Genomic DNA, 23,518 nt, shown 5'->3' on the forward strand with positions numbered 1-23,518 from the left:
TTGCGGCCCTGGCAGCTATTGTTTTAGGATGGGTGTCCCAGCTGAGATGATATCCTATTGCATCCCTCTAAGAAGAGGAATTTGAATATGCATGATGCATTTCTCCTAATAAAGCAGAACACCAGTCCCTTAAGAAATGAATAATTAATGCTGAGATGAATTATGTATTTAATTGACCAGGAGTTGTCCGCCATAAACCAATTAAGTGCCATTGTTGCAGCAATCTCTGGTTACCTTTGTAGTAAACAGTTTGGACAGCTCTGTCTAAAAGTGAAGGGGCTGCAGTCACTCTGCTACAGTTGTAATATACAATAGGAGTCTGTCAAAAATTTGAATGGGATACATGTTTTCTTCAAAAAAGAATACACTTCTTTGGCTTTCTATTATATTTATTATCACCGTTATACACTTACAATAGATTTTGGAGGAGGGCATAAATGGTAAACCATATGGCATGGATCATGAGGAAAGATCTATAGTAGCCTTGTGTTAAACTTCAGTTGGCTTTGTCAGACAGAATATGTGTAGATTTCATTATTTTCAACATTTACATATGTTATGAGTGTATATAAATAAACACTGAGAGAAGATTGAAGTCAAACAGTAAATGTGTTTTATATTAGCGGATTAAACCTGGGAAAAAACTGCATCCCAAAAGGATGTACAGTGCTTAAAAAAGTTATTATGCATGCCAAAGTATCCTTGGGCAAGATTCTGAACCCGCAGTTACTCCCATTTATAATATGCCATAAACGTAAGAAAAAAAGGGGGAAAATAGAAATGTGTTGAAAACACGTTTAAAGCTAAAAAGTACTGAATTGAATTCACCATAACATTTCTGTCTGTTCAGGAATGAAAGTGAATAACAGCAATTTGGGATCTAAAAAATGAAGATAATAACAATAATAAAAAATAAACGACATATGCTTTGTTACAGCGTACTTTGCATTGGGTAGTGGCCTAATAAATTTATTAAGCAATGAAATTCACCGCTGTGTTCTGTCAATTAGTTTCTCGTTAAATACCATGAGACTGAATCAGCCAGCTGGTAATGAAAATTAAAAATGAGTTTGTTTTTTTAATACAGACCTATGAGCGGTTTAGCTAAATATGTAAAACCCACTGGGGTCACCCCACTGGTTGCCTTGGTAGCACCAGAGGTTTGGTATCGAACACTAAATTAACCTTAGCTACACAATAGAAGACACGACGGAGACGTGGATACGTATCTTAATACTACACCTCTCATGTGGAAGAACTGAGAAGCTGTCTCCAGTTACGTCTCCGGAGGCCAACAGAGCTGACACATTAACTTCTGACACCAAGGGCCACCGCTGTTTGTTGTTTGAAATCGTTCCCATTAGCTAACACAAGTATGCCCAGCACAACAGGGAAAAGTGACTTGCCACCTACAAAAATAATCGTCGTCTACAGGAACGGAGATGCCTATTTTCCCGGCAGGAAAGTAGTTGTGAATCCGCGGTACGTGCCATACTTTGACAACTTTTTGACATCTCTGACCAAAGGGATTGAAGCACCTTTTGGCGCTGTGAGGAGGCTCTACACCGCCACACAAGGTCACCAAGTTCACTATCTGGATGACCTTCAGCACGGGAGTGAGTATGTCGCGGCCGGAAATGAGGCGTTCAAGAAACTGAAGTAAGTGTCATGTTTTAGGGGTGTCCTGTCTGAGTTTACTTGTATATACTGGAATCTACAGGTTTTTTCTTTAGCTTCATTTGTTGGCAAGGGGATTTGACTAGGCTGGTACTTAATATTCATTAAAACGCTCTGAATATGTCAGCTTATCTTAAATAAAGTCTAATCTGTCTTTAAATGTGATCTTTTGGACCCAGTATTTTAGTCTAGTCAGCAGAGCACTGATCTTGAGCATACTTTTACATATATAACTATTTGATTTCAATTAGTTTTATCAGATCTAAAGATGCCTTACACCCACATCCTTGCATAAGTTTCCTTGTACCTAAAGCTAATTTGATTTTTTTATTGCCTTCAAGTTATTGTGAAATAGCAGCCAAGAAGCCACAGAATAAGAAAAAAGAACAGGTAGGAGCAATGTTTTGTGTGTGTGGTCAGTTATAGTGAAACTTTTTTCATGTGTCCTTGTTTTAAGTTTAACCATTCTGCCTGAGTGCTGATGCCATCCTTAAAATCTAAGTTGCTCATGAAGGTCCTGTCGAGACACATAAGATTCGATTTTGAGTGACGTGCTGAAAAAAAAAAACACCACTCAGTTCCTCCTTTATGAAATTTTCAGATCCAACCTGTTGTTCACAGCAGGATAGTAGTTTCTGCCCGCTGGAAGAGAACTGCTGATGAGTCTTGCACAATAAAGTGAGTATTGATTTTAAACTGCATACATATTTTTCCACGGTGTTAAAAGAATAATGTTCTCTGCCGTGCTGTGCAATGCAAGAAACAATTCCATTTATTTATTCATGGATCTTTGTGTCTCGTGTTTTGTTTCATAGCGTCTTCACCAACGGAGAAGTGCTGGTTCCTCCGGCTCGAATACGGATCCCAAAGTATACCCTTAGAAGCTGGGAAAACGTTTTAGCTATGGTGACAGAGAAAGTGCGTCTTCGCACGGGTGCTGTTTTCAGGTAATGTCAGGACATTTAGTCATACATCATTTTTAAACTAGTTAACTGGAGTATCAGTGAAGGTTGTTTTCCTCTTGCCTTCTAATTTAGAACGTAATGTGATTAGTGGACACTTTACAGTCAATTTAAATGCAGAAAAATGATACTTGGGAAGGAGAGTAGAGGGACTTTTGCAATTAATTAGAGATCGAGACCATGTGTGGTTGTGATGTATTCAATAGATTTCATTCAGGCAAAGACGTAGCTGAAACTATCACTAAACATTACTGCAGTGAGTTGTTTTTCTTTATTTGAGCTTTCAGGCTTTGCACATTAAACGGACACCCTGTCTCCGGTCCCACTGAACTGGAGAACAACCACTACTATGTTGCAGTCGGTTCAGAAAAGTTTAAGGCTCTCCCATATTACCAGTGTGTCCCCAGGAGGGATTTGCTTAGGGAAAATAACATGACTGAAGGGTACGAGATGTGATCTTTCATGGCTTTTTCTATATGTCCAGAATAAACACTGGATTTGATTTTATTTCGATAAAGAAAGCAAAAATGTGTTTGTCAGTATTGTTTTTCCTTTTCTTCCCTGCAGCCAAGGCATCCTGCCCAGTACCATAATCAAAAGATGTGCAAAGAATGTGGTGAGTGTTGATGCACTTTGCCATCTGGTCCTTCACGTTCTCCTAACGTGCTAAATTGGTACCCTTTTTCCCCTGAACTCCCTCCGGGTCATTGTTGTAACACTTTGTTAGACTCACAGTTGAAAAGCGTATCTTTGCACACACAGCATTTCAATTAACATTTCCCACGTGTGAGACTTGTTGTGGGGGCGCAATTCGTTATGAAACACCACTATCATCAATCACTGTCTGCAGGAGGCATTGAGTTACCGTTGCTTTCCAGTTTGATGGGTAATTCCCACAGAGACAGGCTGGCCCACTTGATCAAGTGCAGTGAGCCTCATAGACAGATCATATGCACAAGGGGGACTTCGTTTACAGCAAACTAAAAGAAAAAGAAATCTCTTATTCAAACAAGAGCTGGGACTATTTGTATTGTGATTAAGTTGACAGTGAAATGCTGCGAACCCATACGGGGATTGCGCTGCTGTGGGCCCGAGATGAACACCAAATCACGTGATGAAGATGAGAACATGCCCACTCAGCAGGTCTAGGTAGAGATGGGCCCCACTGTGACAAATGTGCCTGACATGTGATTTTTATAACCATGAAAGATGACAGTGCTCTGGCAGATGTCAATTTTTGTTAGATATAGAAAAATGTCCCTTGCTTTATCTCCAGCTTTATCTGCATTGGATTGCCTTTGAATTTAGAAATAATTTGAATATTTATTAGTTATATATAAAAGATCTCTTCATTATATTAACAGCTATGCAGCCATAAAGCAGTAGATGAAAATTACATTGTTACGCAACTTTGCTTATCTGATACATTAGCTAATAAGACACAACAACCACAACTTTTGCCATTTCACTTAGTACCATGAGGTGGAGACAGAGACAGAGCTATGCCTGTGTTTTGCATCCTTCGTTTCAGTGTAGTGTTAGTCATTCACTAGACATGAGGCTGCCACATTTTACTTTCCTCGCCTCTGTGTCTCATCCCTCGTGAATTTGTAAACATGATCTGACCAGTTAATAAGGGCCTTTCAGAGGGGGAGATATGCAAGTGACAAAAAAATTACCCAATCTGTCTTGATCTGTCAGCTGTTTAGCTTACTGATTACACATACATTTATAGGGTCGTGTCCATCATTAATTTCAGTTTGACCTCACAAAACAACAGCAGTCTGATTTGAAACGCCCGTAAAAAAAAGACCCTTTAAACATGCCCACTGAGGTTGTGTAAAATGTAACCTTGCTCTGCACGGGAGCCGTGTCTGTCCTGTCCGCACCGGCGGCGGACCCGTTTCTGCACTGCTGGACGGGACATCTGGTGTGGAGCAACCACCGACTAAACTGACAGCTCTGCAGAGTGTAATAATGAAACTCTCCAGCACATCGTGTTCCCATTGGAAGCAAGCATGCTGTATATGCTGAGTTAAGTGTTTTACAGACATGATGAGGTAGAAACTTTTGAGGTAGACATAGCATAAAGAGAAGATTAATAGGGGAGAGAGGAATACAAAGAGACAAAGCGAAAAAGAGAACAACGGCGTGCATCGTGCAGTACACTTAGTTATTATGGCAGTTAAGCAGTGCTTTATATGTGCTTCACATAAAGAGCCCCGTGTAAAAAAAAAAAAAAAAAAAGCCCAGAAAGGCTGACTAAACCTTTAATATCTGTGCTTTCTGACATCATTGATGATTTGCTGCTTCTCCTCGTTTCCTCTGTTTCCCATGTATGAGCTCATTGGTTAGGGGAAATAGCAATGCCCCGAGGAAGACTTTACCCCCTCGCTGCTGCCAGTGTGTCTACTCACTGAGGACTCGGCCCTGGGAGTGGCTCAGACTGATATCACAGTCAGTATGGCTGGAGGCTGGTCAGTCCAATTGTTTAGGACCCCCTTTTCTCCCCTGGCTATCATATCACCGTGTCCTCTTGTTGACTCCAGTTTTTGGCCACACGAGAGAGCCACAGATTACTTGCTGTCCAGCCCTCCTGAGCCCCCTTCACACTAACTCTAGCACTCTCTTTGTGTTTCTCTCTGTCTCTGTCTCTGGAGCCTGATGACACACACAGTTGTCTGCTCCCGCAGGACCTGGTACTGTAGATATGTAATGCAGACCGAGAGGCTATACTGTATGACCTCAGCTTTTCCACTGCCGTGTTTCTACTTCTGCTGCTGCTTGTTTTTGCAATCTTCCGGCTCCTTCAGCACCCCTCGTCCTCTGCTTTCTCCTCCCCTGTGCCCTGCTTGCCACTCTCCCTGAGCGAGACAGCTTTGGATTGAGCTCGGTTTATTTAAATACCATCTATTTACATCTCACCACAAGCAAGAAAACAAGCTGCTCAATATTTGATGGGCCAGATAGAGTTTGATTTAAAACTTTATCGCAAAGTTGTTTCACATCACTCGCAGATGAACCGAGGTTACAGGAGCTGAATTAGCAGCTTATCACCGCGACGGTGCCACTGCTCCTTTGTCTTTGATCTCATGCGGCCGCGGACACCGCCGCGCTAGAACATGAACTCTCTTTCAACTCTCCTCCTCTGAATATAGCAGGCAAACTTCACACTTCTTTTGTTCTTTTACTTTATTTTTTCTCCCTCAGCCCACTAACGGCTGTATAAATTCAAAAGAATATCAACAGACTTTGCCTCTGCATTAAAGTAAGCAAACAAGTGCAGAAACAACGCCGCTATTCCCCGGACTCCATGTTAGTGAGCTTGCAAACACCACTGCCAGAAGTGTATTCTGGTGGAAGCCCGAGATCACTACACTATCCCCCGAGCCAGCCCAGGGATCCTGCAGTAAAGAGCACTGTAGCTGAAAAGTCACATTAAGTCAGCTCTCTCTCTCGATCTCTATGTCTGTGTCTCTCATTCTCTGTAAGGGAGACATACCTCACCTTGCTACCTGCGGAGGGGATGAGGAGCCTGCGAGGAGAAAATTGCCTTTTGTGGAAGCATTAATTCAGATGTGTACCCTGCTGTCTGAACATCACTGAACTCTCCCCACTGCTCTCTCTCTCTCTTCTCTTCCTCTCTCACTCCTTTGCTCTCCCACCATGCAACTGAGTCCCAAACCTTTTTTTTTTCCTCCCCTCCCCATCAATAACCTTCTGCTGTCTGCTGCTGAAGAATAAGTTATTCCCTACGACTCCCTCCTTTTCCCTTTAAGCTTGTTTGGATTTTCATTGTTTGATCTGGGTTGATAAATAAGACAAATGCAGTTAGAAATTCATGGCTGCCCTATTTCATCAATAAATGATTAGTTTGCCACGCTCCCTAGTGATTGATAGGTTGTGCACGGGATGTATTGGAACCAGATGAATTCAATACAGTAGGAGTCAGCGGGGAGTTACAAAACATATCAGCTCATGAAAAATTGAGGTCAATGGAAAATGTAAAAAAGCTGCTGAAAAGAGAGGAGAAACAAGCCTTCCTGTCTTGTTTTCTTGTTTTACTTCTTCCTCTTTACAAAACGAGCGATAAGTCAATGATGAATCACAGACCGAATGTGAGGACATATACCTTAATCCGGGCCTCTCCGCTCTCCTCTCTTTTGTACCTCCATGTGGTTTGCTCAGACAAGCTCTGGAGAAGACCTTGAGCACACAGCCAGGGGCCAGACAAAGAAACTCACAGCCAAGGCAGAGAGAACCAAACAACAAGGGCAGGTGTCCAAGAACCCAGTTCTCTTCCCCCCAGTGGGTAAGCAGAGCACTATAGAAATATTGTCTTTACTGCCTCGCTCTCTAGCCCCTCTGTCCGCAGAGTTTTTGTTTTCTTTCTTTTGTTGTTGTTGTTGTTGTTGTTCTTCAACACTTTCTTCTTCGCTATGATGAAAGAAAGAAACCTGTTGGATTTTGAAGACCATCTATGCGCTTTTCGTAAAGCATGTTTGTGTTTGCAACTGTACATTTGTAAGTCTTCTGTGTGTGTAAGTAAAGAGATGTAACTCCTAGTCTGTGCTGATAATGCAGAAAATCTGCCATTTGGCAGGTGAAGGAGATTTCTTTGGAATCTCAGCCTGTTCTTTTTAAGTCCAAACAGAACAGAGCTGTGCGCCGTTTCAAAGGAACACTGCTCTTTTCTGTGAATATTAATAAAGAAAAAGACTTCAAACACTATCAAGGGGGCTTAAATCATAGATGAATTCAATCAGGCCATTTTGTTGAATACGTATCCTGAAAGCCTGGTTAACTATCTAGGGGGAAACAAAAATGCTCTTATTTTCTCTTGATGCGGGAATCAAGATGGTAATGAGTTATTAATCTTAAGCAACACTGACAGAAGTAAAGACAAATAATCTTTGTGTGCTTTAAATGTGATACTCAGTATATCAATAATAATAACACTGTCTGTATCTACTTATGCAGTTGTTGTTGTGCCATCTGTGCGCAGTAGTACGATTGCTTCACTTGAAAAACACATACTGGTATGGTAGCATTCGCAGGCTAATTGCTACTGTTTGAGTCCTGCCATGATTTCATATGTTGTGACTGAGATACTCAGTTCTCAGGACACATTTCTGCCTACTACTGCATCTGTAACCACATTAGCAAAGTCCCTAAAGTTAAAAAGCAAAGTTTTATGTCTTCTTTATAATTATATCAGCTCTTAAAACCCTTCATACAGACAATAGCTCTGTGCAGTGTTCACAAGATTAATCTGGAATGAGGTCAGAGATTTAAGACTTTTTATAGATTTCTAGACAAAAAAGTAATTCTAAGCTTTTTTGTGGTTGTGTAAATGTCTCTTTTCACTTAACACATGAAGCAGAGGCATTTTTTGTTTACATTGTCTTTTAGTGTTTTCGATGATAAATCTTGCATGTGCGGTTATTTATTATTTAAATTAAATTACTTAGGGCAATTGAAGCAGATTTAAGTTCAAGAGCATGTTTCATTATTCACATTCTACGCCGTATCAGATCTAGCAGACGAAAAGGAATTTGTTTACAAGGGTGACGTTGCTGTATGAGGCACGTCCCCACATGCATCAAGAGCAGCCTGTCACTGTCAGGATGTAACCCTGGACCAAAAGTTCACGCCGGCTGGCCATATTTGTGGCAGGGCAGCTGTGGCTTTCTGTGGCCCTTAAGTCTGGGGGACCACTATAAATAAATAAATGGCTTGACAGCAACATTGATCTCTTGTGAAGTTGAACAGGAGTAGAGAGGAGAGAGAAAGCGAGTGTGTAGAAGAATGAGACGGCGACTGCCAGCAGATGAGGTAATTGTGATTAATCACTTTTCTCAGAGGGCAGCGTGTTCAATGCACAAAACAAAAGGAGTGAGATGGCAGGAGCAGCAGAGGTGCAGGAAGACCGCCAGTTGAAGGTGGATCTGCCAATTGATCAGGTAAAACATAATCCCATACTGTAGCGCTACAGTCTGATGGGGTCCTTAAAGCGCGCAGTTATTTAACAGCTTGGCCTGATATCAGACAGGAAATAAGAAGTGATTTGAGTGTGAAAACACAGCACTGCCAGAGAAAAACATAACCCACGTGAACATGGAGAAACATGTAAAGCTCCTTGGCTCCTTGCGGATTTTATTACGCTTTATATGTCAGTTATTATAATTTTTACAGCTCGTCGTTGGAGACACACTAAAGTATACAAGTTGATCATCACAACAAGCTGTTTGCATTTGATGTAAAATGAAAGGGTTAGATGAAAGACGTGCCTGCAGCTTTAGTAACCTCTCTCCCCCCCATCGGTGTTCTTCCTATTAAGCTTTACCTTTCTGTATGTTTCCCAACATCAAACGGAATTGCGAATATACTTCTAGTACAGTATAATACCATTTTCTGCTCAGAATAAGGGCTCATGAATGCTCAGCAGAACAAGCTACATAAATATATAAATATTGTAAAATCAATACAGCACTACAGTACAGTGTAAGCCAAAGGGGATCTTGTGTGTTTTTTTCCCCTCCCTGCAGGTTGAGGCCAAGATAGTTGAAGAGGAGTATGAAGATGGGAATCGTTGTGCGAGTTCCTGCAAGGCCTCCCTCCGTGATTCAGATGACTCGAGTACGCAAAGGTCTTCCACCACAGATTCCGGGAAAAATGTAAGTACACTTATTATTAGTTTAATGCAGTTAGTATTTCACATTCAGTTCATTTTTACTTTATTATTATGTCCAATTTTCTCATTTCCTTTTGGATTAGGTCACATAAAAAAATGGTCTAACCAGCAATTATGGTAATGATCATTTCCATAATTGCAATAGGGTCACATAGACCTGCTTTCAGCAACTATACTTTCACTTAATGCACGTGTAACATTTTTTTCTGTCTCCATGGTTATTTTGGTGTATTTGCTATTTACTAACACAATCTTTCTAAGGGGCAGAAGGGAACATTAAAAGGTACAGAACACATTACTAGTACTACAAAGGATTTAAATTACCTGTGTCTCAGTTACGTTTTTGTAGGACGCGTTTAGAGCCAAGCTGTCGCCCCAGATACTGCAAATCATGGAGTTTTCATGGTTGAAAAAGAGGCCCATAATAATAATATGCAGTTGTATTTGATGTCTGTCCTTTACTCTGGTTATTGTGCGCATTAACATTGATGAAGTGGGGAGTGAGCTGTGTATACAGATGTTGTTGCACGGATCTGTGGTCCCCCCGAAATTACGCTCATTTAAATAAACTTATTTTGCTCTAATAATCCTCGAGGGACAGCGATATGAAGCCGTGTAACTGTGATAAATGCACACAATAGTTGGGTGATATTACTATTCCATGCAATTTCATTCGGCTTTGAAATGAGAAGATATTGAGTCTTATTTAAGCAATCAATAACCGAGAACATTTCGTTTTAATGAAAACTATAATTTTAAGCAGTGGCAATTACACCGTAGGGGAATGTTTTGGTGTGGTGATGATTTTGCTGCCGTATGCACTTTTGCAATAAAGATATTCTTCGTGGGATAATTATTGACTTCTGGGGGTCGGTTATGACCCTGGCTAAAGACCTCATCAATAGCTTAATTCATTACTTATCACTTTTAGTCATACATGAATTTTGCTGATTCAGATTTACTATGGATTGGGTGGAGTGACCATTAGATAATGGGAAATAATAATAATGATAATCCCTGTATGGACTCAGCTATGTTTGCAATAATCATCTTGCCAAGTAGCTTTTGATCTGTCAGCGAATGGAGAGTGGCACAAGATGGAATTTTAGTTGAAAGAACAAATCCTAAGCAAAAATAACTCTAGTTTGCAGTAAAAGTGTGTCAGCACTTTTAATCAGACCGGCTGCCTTACCAAACTTTGATTTGTTTATGTTCATTAATGTTTTATCAGCACTGTACTTACATTATAGTTAAATGCCTTTGTCAAGCCAGAAATAATAGCTCTGCAGGTAAGACTTACCTTACCTAACGTCTAATCATCCTTCATGCATACTCATACTTGTTTTTTCCCACTGAGGCCAAACAAGCTGTCGCTGTCTCGTTGTCAGCAACCTCATCATTTAGAGGGCTGTGAATAATAATGAGGGATAACTGCACTGCTATGACTCATACTTTCAGCTGAGTCCAGACAGATTTCCTCCCACTCCGGTGCTCATATATGCTCGTGAAATGCCCCGTGTACTCTGTATACGTGCATGTATATGGTAGATATTGATGACCAAATTCAATTACATGATTACATTTTCAGTTAAAGCTTTAAATGATTTATTGCAGTGCATTTAAATAGTGAATACATTTGCAGACAGTACAGCGGTGAGGCGGTGCTGTGCATGTGGTATTGACCTGTGTGGTCCAGGCCAAGGAAAGAATAACGAGATTCAGCGTCTCTGCCAAGTGGAGATGTCCGCTGAGAGTGAACACAGGCTATCTTGGTGTTAGGAAGCAAAGGATGGCGGGCTGGAGCTTGATGCACATTTATCAAAGCTGCTCTTACACTCACTCCACTGACTTTTGTTGGGCTCTCTGCAGGTTGGCTTTTCCTTTAGAGTGCACTCTGTTAAGGATCTGATTGATTTCATGACGGCCTACTCTGTCTGTATTGTAGATGTCATACACTTTGAGGAAATGTGGACAAGGGTAGATTTGTACTCACCAGTGTAATATTGTGTTCACAATTATCATTTGTTTTGATTTAACAGTATCGGCTGATTTATCAGCCAGTCGGCTAAGCATTTTTTCTTAATTAATATTGTTGGAAATGCCAATGAAACTAGGTATGCTTGATCAATTGCCTTCCTCTCCTTAAGAATTTTGTGATAAAAAAAATCAAATCAATATTGACCACACCATTGATCCATTCCTCTTCTTTCTCCGTTGCATTTGTCTTTCATCTGTTTTGCTGCTGCTCTTCCATGAAGCTTAGGTTAGCCATTTCATAGACCTTAGTCTCCACATGCAAGGTCAACTATAATCAACTCTAGACAATGTCACCGCCTTGCTTTTCCAGAGAGCTAAGCGGAGGAAGACGACTCCTCTGGGCTTTTAAGGACCTGCAGTATTATACCATTCAATTACTGTTCATTAGACAGTGTACAGCCATTAATCAGACTGAGATGTTCTGCTAGTCCTCAGCGGGGACAATGAACTGGGGAAATTTATTCTGGCTTCCTGTCTAGGCCACTGTTTAGTGGTAGGGAGAGAGATGACACATGGGAGCGCGCTGAAGCTTTCAGTGCTCCACTCTCCCTGGTATCTGTTTTCAAGTGAACTTCTTCACTTCACGCAGCCCCGTCGCTGAATTTCAAAAACACGGGCTTTGTCAGAGATTTACTGCATATGTGGGAGAGTATTACAAATCTGATATATTACCGAAAGGGGAGAAAGCTGACAGATTAACTGATTAGCGCTTCATATGCATTGAATACGACTAGATGATGATATGAGAAGCTGATTTATGTTTTCCAGGAGGCTAAAGAGAGGGAGGCATCTTCCAAGCTCGGCAGAACACGGTCGCAGATGTCCCTGTTTTTCAAGGGTATGTTCATCAAAGCATAAAGCCTGGTAGAAGATCAGTGGCAGCCCCCATGTTCCTCTCCACAGCACCTAATGCACCCATAAAGAGACCGCTAATACACTCGGCATTACCAGTTCCTCCCTGACATTGCATGTCGCTGGAACCGCAACCACCTCTAAACATCTGGGAGAGCTTTATAGCGTGCTTTATGGAGAGCATGTGGTTGAGTTTTTTTTCTTTTTGACTCCCTAATCTAAGATGACTTATTCTAGTATTAAAGGCACCTGCACATCAAGGTGTGCCATGCTGAGGGCTGGCATTGTTCACCACTCTTTATATTTCCCATGTTGTTTGCAATCTTGAACCATTCAGACAGAATAAGAATCATACATACTTATGTTACCATTAGGAAAAAAATTTTTTTTAATTGGCTTTACATGAGCTGGCCTTTATATAATTATTAAAAAAAGAACATATCTGAATGAATTATGAAAAAAATGTACCATGAACTTTTTTCCCCCTTTTTATGGAGGTGAGAGTAACCTAGCTGAACCTCAACCAAAACAATGACATTCTCCTTTCTTGGGGAATGTGCCTTGCAGTTGGTTCAAGCAATTTCGTTATAATTGCCTACAGAACATTGGCTTTGATTTTTAGGACCATTCACTGGTTTCACAATATCGTCTTCTGTCCCTGGAGGAAATTCCGAAGGTGACTAAATAAAGCAGGATGCGAATCCCTGCAGGTGGTTATCTCTGTCTGCCCTTCAGTTTGAGGTTCGCTCTGTCGGTGTCCAGGAAATCACTGCATCCAGCGCTAACAGCGGGCCTCCTACCTCCCTCATCTGCCATCCATATACACTCACATATGCACAGAGTTATCTAACAGACAGGAGGTTAGATTAAATGTTTCTCTTATACAGCTGCACATGATTTTTGTGTACATACATGTATTCTCTTTCAATTATCTTCATATTGATAGTAGCAGAGGATGCAAGGCAGCCCCGTACACTCCAGTGAGTGATTTCCCTGCAGAATATCAGTGGGCACTACGGGGGGCATTCGAAATAAATCACAGCACGTTATTGCTTGCCGACTTGAGACCCACATCCACATTTTTCTGTCCCTATCACATTGCGTTGTTGTTGCTGTTTATGAATTGTTCTGCATCATTCATACCTCATATTCTCCAGCTGTCACAGTGGATCTGCAGATGACACAGATGCACAGCATAACTGGAGAGTCAGCGGAGGGAATAGGGATGTGATAGGAAATGCAAGTTATCTCTAACAGAATCATACCTGCCTGCCACCTGCTTTGCATCAAAATGTCAATATGTGAACGAGTTTTTATCCTAGAAGGTTTTTTTGGCACAGTTTTCTAAGAGCAAATCTACCATCAAAGCATTTGGCCTGCTTTTTTCCACATTTTTTTTTTTAACTCAGGAGAATTGCGTCTTGATGTCCACATATAATAGGAAGAGAAACTGGCTTCAGTTTGGTGGAGATTCTCCTTCAAAAGTTATTGGCACCATGTACAATGGCTTTATAATTTATGAGAACTGTTAGGCCCTCTGACAGAAGTTGTAAAGCATCTTGACTGATTGGGTAGATATAGGATGTGTGCAGTCATGGCATATTGTTGCCTGCATGTGCGCGCGGCATGCACAGTTCCACGGCTTGCTCTGTCACAGATAAATTACTCCACACAGTCAAATTAAGTTGTTGTAAATCACCTCGTGGACCCGAGACTAGTCCTGAGTGACGACCTTTACGCCTATTTGACTTTAACTCTTATTTATGTTAATCACATCTGTATTATGCCCACAGTAAAACTGTGTCATATTTGAAAAGGTCATTGTTTTCTGGAAAAGAATAGAACTGTGACACACACACACAAGCTTTGTTTATTAGCACGTGAAGTAAGACTTCAAAATTTTGCATGGTTACCAGTTTTTGTGTTTTTCTCTTTTTACAGGAAGAAAATTGAAACTTCAACATTAGTTGTTTAGATCTGCATGAGATTCCCTCCAGAGGTATGCTCTATAAAAACACTATAAATGATTTCATCGACTGAACTTTTAGCTCAAATGCACAAAACATATTGTTGTGTAGTCGAGCTGCATACAAAGCACAGCAGCGTTCATTAATCATACAGCATGTAGAAATTATAACAATTTGTGCACGTTACGATTACCTGGTGGGAAATGATTATGAAATCCCCGTACGAAGAGTCTGATTATAGCTTTGGCAGTAAATAATCTCATGTTCAATGGCTGTTAATCCCGTTTACTACAGAATATACAGCATATTCTTCATTTGCTTTTTATTATCTTTCAGTTTTTATTAAATCAAATATCAGACTGTCTCCACTTCCAATGACAAAAAGCAGCCTTTCTTCAAAGTTGGAAGAAAACATATGCTTTTCTTCTTATTCAGCATATACATGTCGTGAGTGGCCTTCAAGAAGCTGCGCGTCTCAATAGCAGTATGTTTTCTTTCTCTATAATTTACCACGGTGAAGAATAAGAAGGACCAAAGGCTGTGTGTTAGAAATCAGCCATTGTGATGTGAAAGAGGCATCTGTGTGTGATCTTCGCAACACTTGAGACGACAGGCTCTGTGAAGTGCACCACTGCCCAGTTACACATGAGCTTTGATTGCTAGTTTGTTCTGTGCGTAGCCCCATAGCTTTGAACTGTGTCTCAAGATGAAAGCCAACCTTGTCCACAGTATGTCCACTGCAGACCGCTGCTGTTGCTTATTTGCTTCAGGCATGATCAAGAGCTTTGGGACTATTCTTTTTTTACAGTTTTTTTACCATACTGCATTATGTATAATTTATCATACAGTGGATCCTGAGACAGCACCCTGTCTCCACTCCATTTTAATTTAAAGCCTCTTCTCTCTTTCCGTATCTTGCATTGACTGTGGTCAGTGTATGATACCACTCAGGTATGTCTTTGTTGTGTCCAGTTAACAGACTTTGATATTTGTGGCATTGGAGCATGCCCACAAAAAAAAAAGAAGAAAAACTCAGTTCCTTTTCTCTCTCTCTCTCTCTTGTCCTCTCTTTGCAACCCTCTCTCTGTTTCTCAGAATCATAGAATACAGTGTCACACTGCTAAGGACCAGACGTCCTCATTCTCTTCTGTCTCAAGAAGCCAGCTGCTCATGTATAAGATGAAACAGTGTTATAAACCAAATAAAAATGTCTTTTCTCCTGACAGCCCCGGCGTGAATATATGGCCTCTTATTCCAGTGAATATATTGCATAATTATGTATGGTTATGAATATTACATGGAGCCTCACACTGGGTGCATGGTAAGACGCCTAATTGCAGAGTTTAATTATTAAGAAGCAAAGGTCCTGAGCGGGCTTTGCGAGAAGCACTTTTGATAAATTATTTTTTGCAGTTTTCTGATGAATTATTTTGGGGGCTTGTGTCTAATCAGCGGGCATAGTGGACGGCGTAACTGCTCTTGAGAGGGACTTATCTTCCCATGGAGAGGAATTACTATGCTGATTAAATCCACTGAAATCAACTAATAACTTAATGATATTGGAGTGGCCCAAAAAAAAAAAAAAAAAAAAAAAGAATCATTGCCTCTCGTAGTGCTGGCCATGAATAACACAAGGGCACAGTGATGGGTAGAATGAGGGCTATTGCTGTTGACCTTGGGGCACAGCTTTAATATTTCTCTGTAACACGAGGGAGGGAAAGTGTGTGATGGTATGTACTAAAGCAAACCTCATTTTAAATAGTGTCATAGTGCTTTACTTTATACTTCATATAAAGCACTTCAAGGAAAAAGTCCAGAGAGGCTGACTAAACAAGGAATAATAAACTAGATCACCCTCAAGTACTGCCAAATCCACAAAGCACAGTTGCTTGTGTAACTACAGCACTTTGCTACAGCCACATCTTCCTCTCCAGCATGTACTATAGCTTAGACACCCACACAGTGTTGCTCAAGTGTTATATATTCACTTCAAATGCTCACTGCATTGAGAAAAGTTTAAGGGTTGACCTCAGTTTTATGTCAAAAGACATTTCAAAAATGGATAAAGCAGACTTCTCCGCATGTTACCTCAAATACAGAACTATTGCACTTGATGTATTCTTCCATAAAAGCTAATGGCTGTAATGCTGACAGTAAGAGTCACTGACCCACTTAATCACAGTTCTATATCACGCTGTGATGTTGCGAAATTTCGTTCACTATAAATGTGGGATAAAATGCGAGGGAATAGCGGTGCTCCTTCCTTTCACCTCCTACAAAATGAATACTGGTCTAGCACATATGAAAGGGAGTGCAGCTGCTTTTCTTCAGATAGCACAAATATGTGAATAATTGATCGATATTGATGTGAAAATCACCTAAGTGTAACCAGGAGCTGTTTGTTTGGAAGCCTCCCATGGAGGGCAGGAGTCTAGCCATCTGCCAATAACACGTCAGTCATCGTGCGCGGCGGGCACTCTGACTGACTCACAGAGCTGAACAATTGTTCTCAGTGTGATGTTTCTGTAAATCACACATTCTGCTTTTAACCGAAGCTTGACGCTTGCTTTGAATGTTTCAGGTTGGTTTCAGTCAGGGGTCCGCAATGCTGTCTGGAAGTAATGGGTATATACCGATTCGGTTTTCTAGTTGTTATATAATTGCAGTGATTATAATTTATAGATTTGTGTTTGCATTTAATCTATGGAACTCAGCGAAACAGATGATGCATCTACATACACAATGTAATACTCTGCAAAATTCTTGAGCCATGCCTCACTACACGGAAAGTCAGTATATAAGGAAAGGAAGAGTTTGTACAATCTAATGAGCTTGAAAGTCAGTATTGGGTGTTCTTTATCTCAACTCCCTTAGGCAGCTTTTGTGTAATTTCTTTGAGTAGTCTTCAGGAATAGTTTTCCAGGCTTTTTGTTCTGTTCTCTGTCAAGATAATCCCAAACTGCTTCAATAATGTTGAAGTCTGAGTTCTGGGGAGGCAAGTCCATGACTGATTGAGTTTCATTGTGTGTTTTTCAAACCTAATATACTTACTGTACTGACGGTGTGTTTGAAATCGGTGTCATGCTTAAATCAGACACGTTCCAGATGATGTTGCAGGGTGGATAAAAATCTGATGGTACTTTTCTGTCTTCATAATTCCAATCCAGTCTTGACAACCCTCCCCCCAACACTGGCCTCCTTAATGACCTTGGATTCATCACTACATGATACCTTTGCCACTGATTTTTCACTCCAGTTTTTCTGTAATTTGGTTTACCTTAGCCTTTTCTCCCTGTTTTTTCTACCTTCAGAGGGCTTCTATGTAGGCCTTTGCAAACAGTAGATGCAAAAACTTTCATTTGTCCTCCACTTGTCCAATTTCCTCAAACTTTTTTAAGAACACACTGCACACCATGCTGAGATATGCCACGTTGTTGGCTAATTATTATATGCTTTTGCTTTAGGTTCATCTCTTGAGTTAGATGTCTTTTTATGCTTGACTCATATAGGTCAGTGCTAAAGTATGTGGCATAAAAAACACAAAAACATTTCTTTGAAAATGGTCAGGTACAAGGACTGAACTGAAAATGAGTGAAAAAGCAGCCATAGCATGTCCACAGAAAGGCTTTTAAAGACTTTGAAAAAGCTTTAATACTCATCATTACTTTTTACAAGAATTACAAGAAAGTCTGGCTCCTTGGATATAAAATATAAAGAAGTGAGGGATGGTTCAAGACGTTTAGACAATACTGCACGTGTTGCTTTTTAATCTTTACCCTAGCTAAATTAACGTATTTGGAAACAGTGTAAATGTAGCATATGGTAGTTGTGCTACTTGTACAACAGCCTTGTATGATAAGGTGTGGGGCAGCTTTGTGCAGGTAAAAAGTTACTTTAGTGCCTTTTTCCTAGTTACACGAAAGCTATTAGCATTTGTGTCAGAAACGTATTTGAAAATTGCTGAAGGTAATTTTATACAGAGGCACCATGTGCCTTGAAACCTGCACAGATAGTTGGTGTTACAAAAAGGCCTTTTTACAGCTGACATCACCCAGAGCCACCAGGAGGCCACTTTTCCCTCACTCTGTTCTGTAGCTACCCACTGTCTAAAGCTAATGGCTGGTAACACAACTGAAAGCTCTCAGTCTGATAAGATAATATAGAGTCAGAGAGAAAGCAAGCGAGTTTAAGAGCGCTATATAAGTGGGATATATATTCAGACTATACGACGATGAGGAAATGCTCTAAAAATAAAAAATAAAAAAACAAATGGAAAATGCTGCGATGATATCACTGAGCCCGGAATGCTGACGGCAGTGTTTTGAGTCACATCCAGATGGCTATGAAGCAGGGATGACAGTGGGAGCTGGGACTTACTGCTGTCCTCTCACCTGATGTCATGCTTAATAAAATAAATGAGGATGACATTATGCTTTGCAAACAGATTCATGAATTATAGAGCTTCGTTAAAAAAAATTACCTGTATTTTTATGATCATGACGTTCAGTGTTTACAGCTATTGTGAGTCACTGTCAAAGCAAGTTAGGTTGGCAAGATGCATTCATAGACTGTATGAGTGCATCTTACAGACGCAGCTACCTGCTAACAAATAAATAAAAGAAAATTCACTGGAGAGTCTCCAACGCAAGTCCTGTTATTTGTTATGTAACCGAATTAAAAATGTTCCAACAGACAGCTACATCATAGAAAAACAATCCTGTTCAGTGACTTGAATTGCTATTCCTGGCACACTAAAACAGTCCACCTAGCAGCCTGTTCCACTTTACATAAAAGAGGCCACATCCCTGATAAAGATTATTGTTTTTTGTGTGTGCTAGGATATAAATATGTTTATTTCTGGTCTAAAATTGGCTTAATTTTTCTCATCCTTTCACTTACTAACTTGGTCCTTCCATCAGCTCTGGCATGCCCCACTTCCAGACATACTTTCATACCATATGCTGTCATCTGTTACTTTGTTGCAGGCATATACATTCAGCACAAGGTTTAGTTTATAGCCAATCATATGCCACTGGCTTTTACCGTCTATAGTGAACGAGGGAAGCGGCTTTCAGCAGCTGTGCAATCAGGCAAGCTGAAAAACGAAAAGATCTAATCTGTGCAGAAAGGCGAAAACAAGTGTATAGTTCCCGGGACTCTTTCACACCAGTAGTCTGCTCATTCACCTTTTTGCAGCTCCCTGCCACCACCAGCAGCGTGCCCATACATATGTTTACAAATTTGTTTTTACATTTCTATTTTTTTCTAGTTTCCCTACTGCTTCTTTTTCATTGCTTCTCTCTCTCCTTTCTCTTCCCCCCTTTGTCTTTTCCTTCACTGGCTGTCTTTAGTAAGATGGATGTGTGCATTCCCAGGGCAGATGGCTTTGTTGTTACTCCGTGTACCCGGCTAGCACTTTAACACCCGGCCTCCTTGTCTGGCCTGACGGGCCATTGCCTGGGGAAAGAACTCTACCAATACACTGTGCAGAAAATGTGTGTCGTGCAGCTAACTGCATGGGTGCTCACACCTTTTTTGTTACTGGTAGACCCTCACAGTCTGTGCACCAGATACACACATAGATTTGTTTTAGCACGGTTGTTGGTATATAAAAACTTCAGTATATAGTATACGTGCACTATGCAGTAGCTTGTAAAATAACTTTTAATAGAAATAACTTGAAGTAAACATTTTCTGTATGACTATCAGTTTCCCACGTGCTTGTGGGGGAATTTTAGCTTACTATTCTTTATAACGTAGCCTTAGTTCATTGATGTTTGTGGACATCTGTTTATGCCAAGATCAGTTGAGGTCAGTTTGAGGTCTGAACTTTGACTGGGCCATTGCAACACCTTTATTATTTACTTTTTTAGCCATTCTCCACCACCCTGCTTGATGTGTTAGACTCAGTGACCACCTCTCCACCACCTTGCTTGACAGTTGGTATGAGGTGTTTATGCCGATTTGATGCATCTGTTTTTCTCCAAATGTGGTGCTATACATTATGGCACAGCATCTCCACGTTGGTGTCATCTGTCCAAAGGACATTTCGTGGGTTTATTCAGATGCAACATTACAAACCTAACATGAGCCATGCTTGTTTTAGAAAGAAAAGGCTTTCTCATGGCGAAGCTTCCAGACAAGTTTCTCTTGTTCAGTCTTTTTCTAATTGTGCTGTCATGAACTTTAACATTTAACATGCCATCTGAGGCCATTAGTGACTGAGAGGCACCTCTTGGCTTTTCTTTTTCTTTGCACACTCTAATCTTGGAGTGAATTTGCTGGGACATTGACTCCTGGGAAGAGTGTGGCTTTGTGTTAACACTTATCTGAATGCTCCAGAGCAGTAAAAATGCCAGAACATCTGCCTTTATGGAGGTGGTCACACTTGCCGATGATCATTTAATCAACTGGATGTGATTAGCAGCACCTGTCTGCTGTTACCCTATTAATTCCCATGGAAGCACTAAGGGTGTACTTAGTTTTTCACAGGCCCGAATAGAGTCCTGTGAAAAACTAGGTGCACTCTTACCTATACACACACACACACTTGTGTATGGGAATCCATATGATCTGTCTTTAAGCTTATATATAATGTCATACCCACTTGCCTTGTACTGGTCAGTGGTTTGCATATTGACAAACTGTGTCTTGTTGATTTTTTTTTCAATTTCCATGATAAACTTTAAGAACAGCTATCCTTTAAAAGGCAACATGTGTGGATCTCTTTAGGTCACCTGCTTGATTTCCATGCTGTGATCTAAGGATGATAAATCACTGGGTACACATAAATTATATCAGTGAAATCACATTCAGTGCAGGCCTTTTGTGTGCACATATGTAAATCCAAGCCAACGACATTCAGCTGAGTGAAATTGCAGTCTTTGTCTACCCTCTAACCATACAATTTCTTTCATTTCAATCTAAGCACACATTCGGAATATTGTCCCTTAGCTGCTCCTATCATATGTAATGAATGTGCTGCCCCAAAGGTGAGAGCCATAATTGATTAAAACCATGTTTTTTTCATGGCTCAGTGTAGTCAGCGATAAGAATATCTGTGATGTGAGTGCGTGCATGTAAGTGTCATTTATGCGCGTGTGTCAGCATGTCTACTGGTCTGTGTGAGGAGGACGGGACATCAAAGTCGTCTATGAACTGGCTCTGTTTCATCCCAGCTAATGAAGAAGCTGTGAGTATGCTTCTGGGTCACAGTGGGAACATGCACAGTGAGGTCACTTCAAAGGCGGGATAATGACGGATTAAGTCTAAATCACCGCCGCGCTTTAGTCGCTGTCTCACATCTAGCCTGTCGCTTTGCATTTTATTAACAAATCATGGCAATATGATCTGGTAAAATGTGCCTGCCTTAATTTCCCTTGTCCATCTTACTCTGTGCAAATCCTCTACATCCAGATTATTGGATCGTGGTGGGCAGAGTGGTGGGCCTTTTTATAAACCCCTGATGGTGATGAAATATTCTTTCATCAGTGTCCATATATGTCCCCATGTATTCACGTTTTAATGAACTGCTCTCTCTGCAGTTTCTTATTGCTTTGTGTTGTGTCCATGACAGTGATACAGCTTTTCATTTATATGAGCCCTACAGCTTGCAAGCAAGATATTTCATCCTTGGCTGGTTTGGGTTGGCATTCAAAATTAACCAACACACCCACAGACCTCTCAGTTGATGAGCACAGGTAAAGCTGGGATTTCTGTATCATAAGCCAAAGTGTTATAATGTTCCAGCCTTTCACATCATATGGGAAATGGAATTGGTTTGAAAGGGGGCTATATGCCAAGATTATTGAGCTCTAGGTACTCTTATGTACAGGAGGATGCCACGAGGATTTACTGTTTTACCGCAATTCATCTTGTTCAGTGTGTAGCCCTTACATTCTCTGACCCTAAGCCTGCTGCGCTTGTAGAAATACAGGTATGTTGGAAGCACTCAGGGAAGCGTAAGTGCTGCTGGAGTGATTTATCCTCTCTAGACCCTCCAAGGGCTCTCGAATACTCAGATGCTTTGGTCAACAACGCACCCCAGCAATTATAATTAAGGGGTACTATGGTCTATGTCTCCAAAATGCTTTCATGTGATAAAGAGGTGTAATGTCAGGACATATTTAATAAATTCTAGCATTAATTGGGGGTGAATGAGGTTTGGTGTTGTTCAAAGTTCGAGTAACAGACTGCCTGAAACTCCTTCTGAACTTTGGGGTGCTTTTAGATTTGTGTGGAAACAACTAAATCATTTAAACTTAGCCTAGATCACTTTTTGAGAAGTATTTGGTTTATCTTGAAAACTCTTTTAAACCAAGGTTTCGAATCTTATGTTGTCCTCAGTCAATTATGTATGTGTAACCTTAGCATGAATCTAAGTGTTTAGGTTTTTTATTTTTTATCAGACTGTGTAACACATACTGTACTAACACAGACAGGAATTATCAAAACAGCATGATATATGTATGTGTGTGTATATATATATATATATATATATATATATATACATATATACATATGTACGGGGGTGCACATAAGTGGTCCGCAGGTGCGCATTCGCTGTCAAAATAAAAGACACCACCAGATAAGAATGTGCAACGCTCTTTGCGTACATAAGATTTTCTGGAGGAGGACATACATTTGTTTAGAACTCTTAAAGATGTTGAAGAAGCAAGCTCCTTTAAGCAATTACTTTGGTGTTCCTCCACCTCCAAAGAAATGTCAGAAGGAGTCCGAACCGCATAAGAGGCGCGTATTCTTGGAAAAGTGGTTGCAGGAGGCGAGCTGGCTTCAAACAAATGACAAACGCACAGAGATTTGGTGCAGAATATGCTGTGAAAATCCCACTCTAGCGGACAAAAACATGTACGCAAACGCGCGCTGCAACTTCTTATCTGGTGCGCATCTTTTATTTTGACAGTGAATGCGTGCCTGCGGACCAAATATATATATATATATATATATATATATATATATATATATATATATATGTGTGTGTATATGTATATGTGTATATATGTATGTATATGTGTATATATATATATATATATATATATATATATGTGTGTGTGTGTGTGTGTGTGTGTGTGTGTGTGTGTGTGTGTGTGTGTGTGTGTTCTTATAGGCTATTATAAATTTATAGAGTTTTGAATGAAAAGCAATGAAAATATACACCTGTCAAAAAAAAAGATATCAATATGAACAAAGTAAAGAGATGACAACGTTTTTCTTTTTCCTGGTCTGTAAGATGTATATGCCTGTGCATCAATAGGATAAAGCCTATAAATGTTGCTGAATTTTATAGAAGATTATTGGAGCTGAAAATG

General features: G+C 40.4%; 1 protein-coding gene across 4 annotated transcripts; it reads left to right on the plus strand.

Moving 5' to 3' along the window:
• The first annotated feature begins 973 nt into the window (after positions 1-973).
• Positions 974-17,581, plus strand: LOC120740500 (doublecortin domain-containing protein 2). 4 transcript variants are annotated; one of them, XM_040042903.1, is made up of 12 exons: positions 977-1,659; positions 2,019-2,067; positions 2,279-2,355; positions 2,493-2,624; positions 2,927-3,082; positions 3,207-3,255; positions 6,828-6,951; positions 8,502-8,602; positions 9,188-9,316; positions 12,121-12,208; positions 14,164-14,221; positions 15,285-17,578. In XM_040042903.1, the coding sequence occupies exons 1-11, from the start codon at positions 1,376-1,378 to the stop codon at positions 14,187-14,189; spliced, it is 1,215 nt and encodes a 404-aa protein (XP_039898837.1). In that variant the 5' UTR covers positions 977-1,375; the 3' UTR covers positions 14,190-14,221; positions 15,285-17,578. The 4 variants fall into 4 exon arrangements, with proteins under 4 accessions (XP_039898840.1, XP_039898837.1, XP_039898839.1 ...); XM_040042904.1 differs by having other exon boundaries at positions 980-1,659; positions 12,139-12,208; positions 15,285-17,577; XM_040042906.1 differs by lacking the exon at positions 2,927-3,082 and having other exon boundaries at positions 974-1,659; positions 15,285-17,581.
• The last annotated feature ends 5,937 nt before the right edge of the window (positions 17,582-23,518 follow it).

Source organism: Simochromis diagramma, unplaced genomic scaffold, assembly GCF_900408965.1.
Source record: "Simochromis diagramma unplaced genomic scaffold, fSimDia1.1 OVJJ01000304.1, whole genome shotgun sequence".
In the NCBI taxonomy this organism is placed as follows: Eukaryota; Metazoa; Chordata; class Actinopteri; order Cichliformes; family Cichlidae; genus Simochromis; species Simochromis diagramma.

Coding starts and splice junctions, on each gene's coding strand:
- LOC120740500 (XM_040042903.1), top strand. CDS start 1,376: ATGCCCAGCACAACAGGGAAAAGTGACTTGCCACCTACAAAAATAATC. Junction 9,317..12,120: donor CCACAGATTCCGGGAAAAAT/GTAAGTACACTT, acceptor TGATATGAGAAG/CTGATTTATGTTTTCCAGGA. Junction 12,209..14,163: donor GATGTCCCTGTTTTTCAAGG/GTATGTTCATCA, acceptor CTCTTTTTACAG/GAAGAAAATTGAAACTTCAA.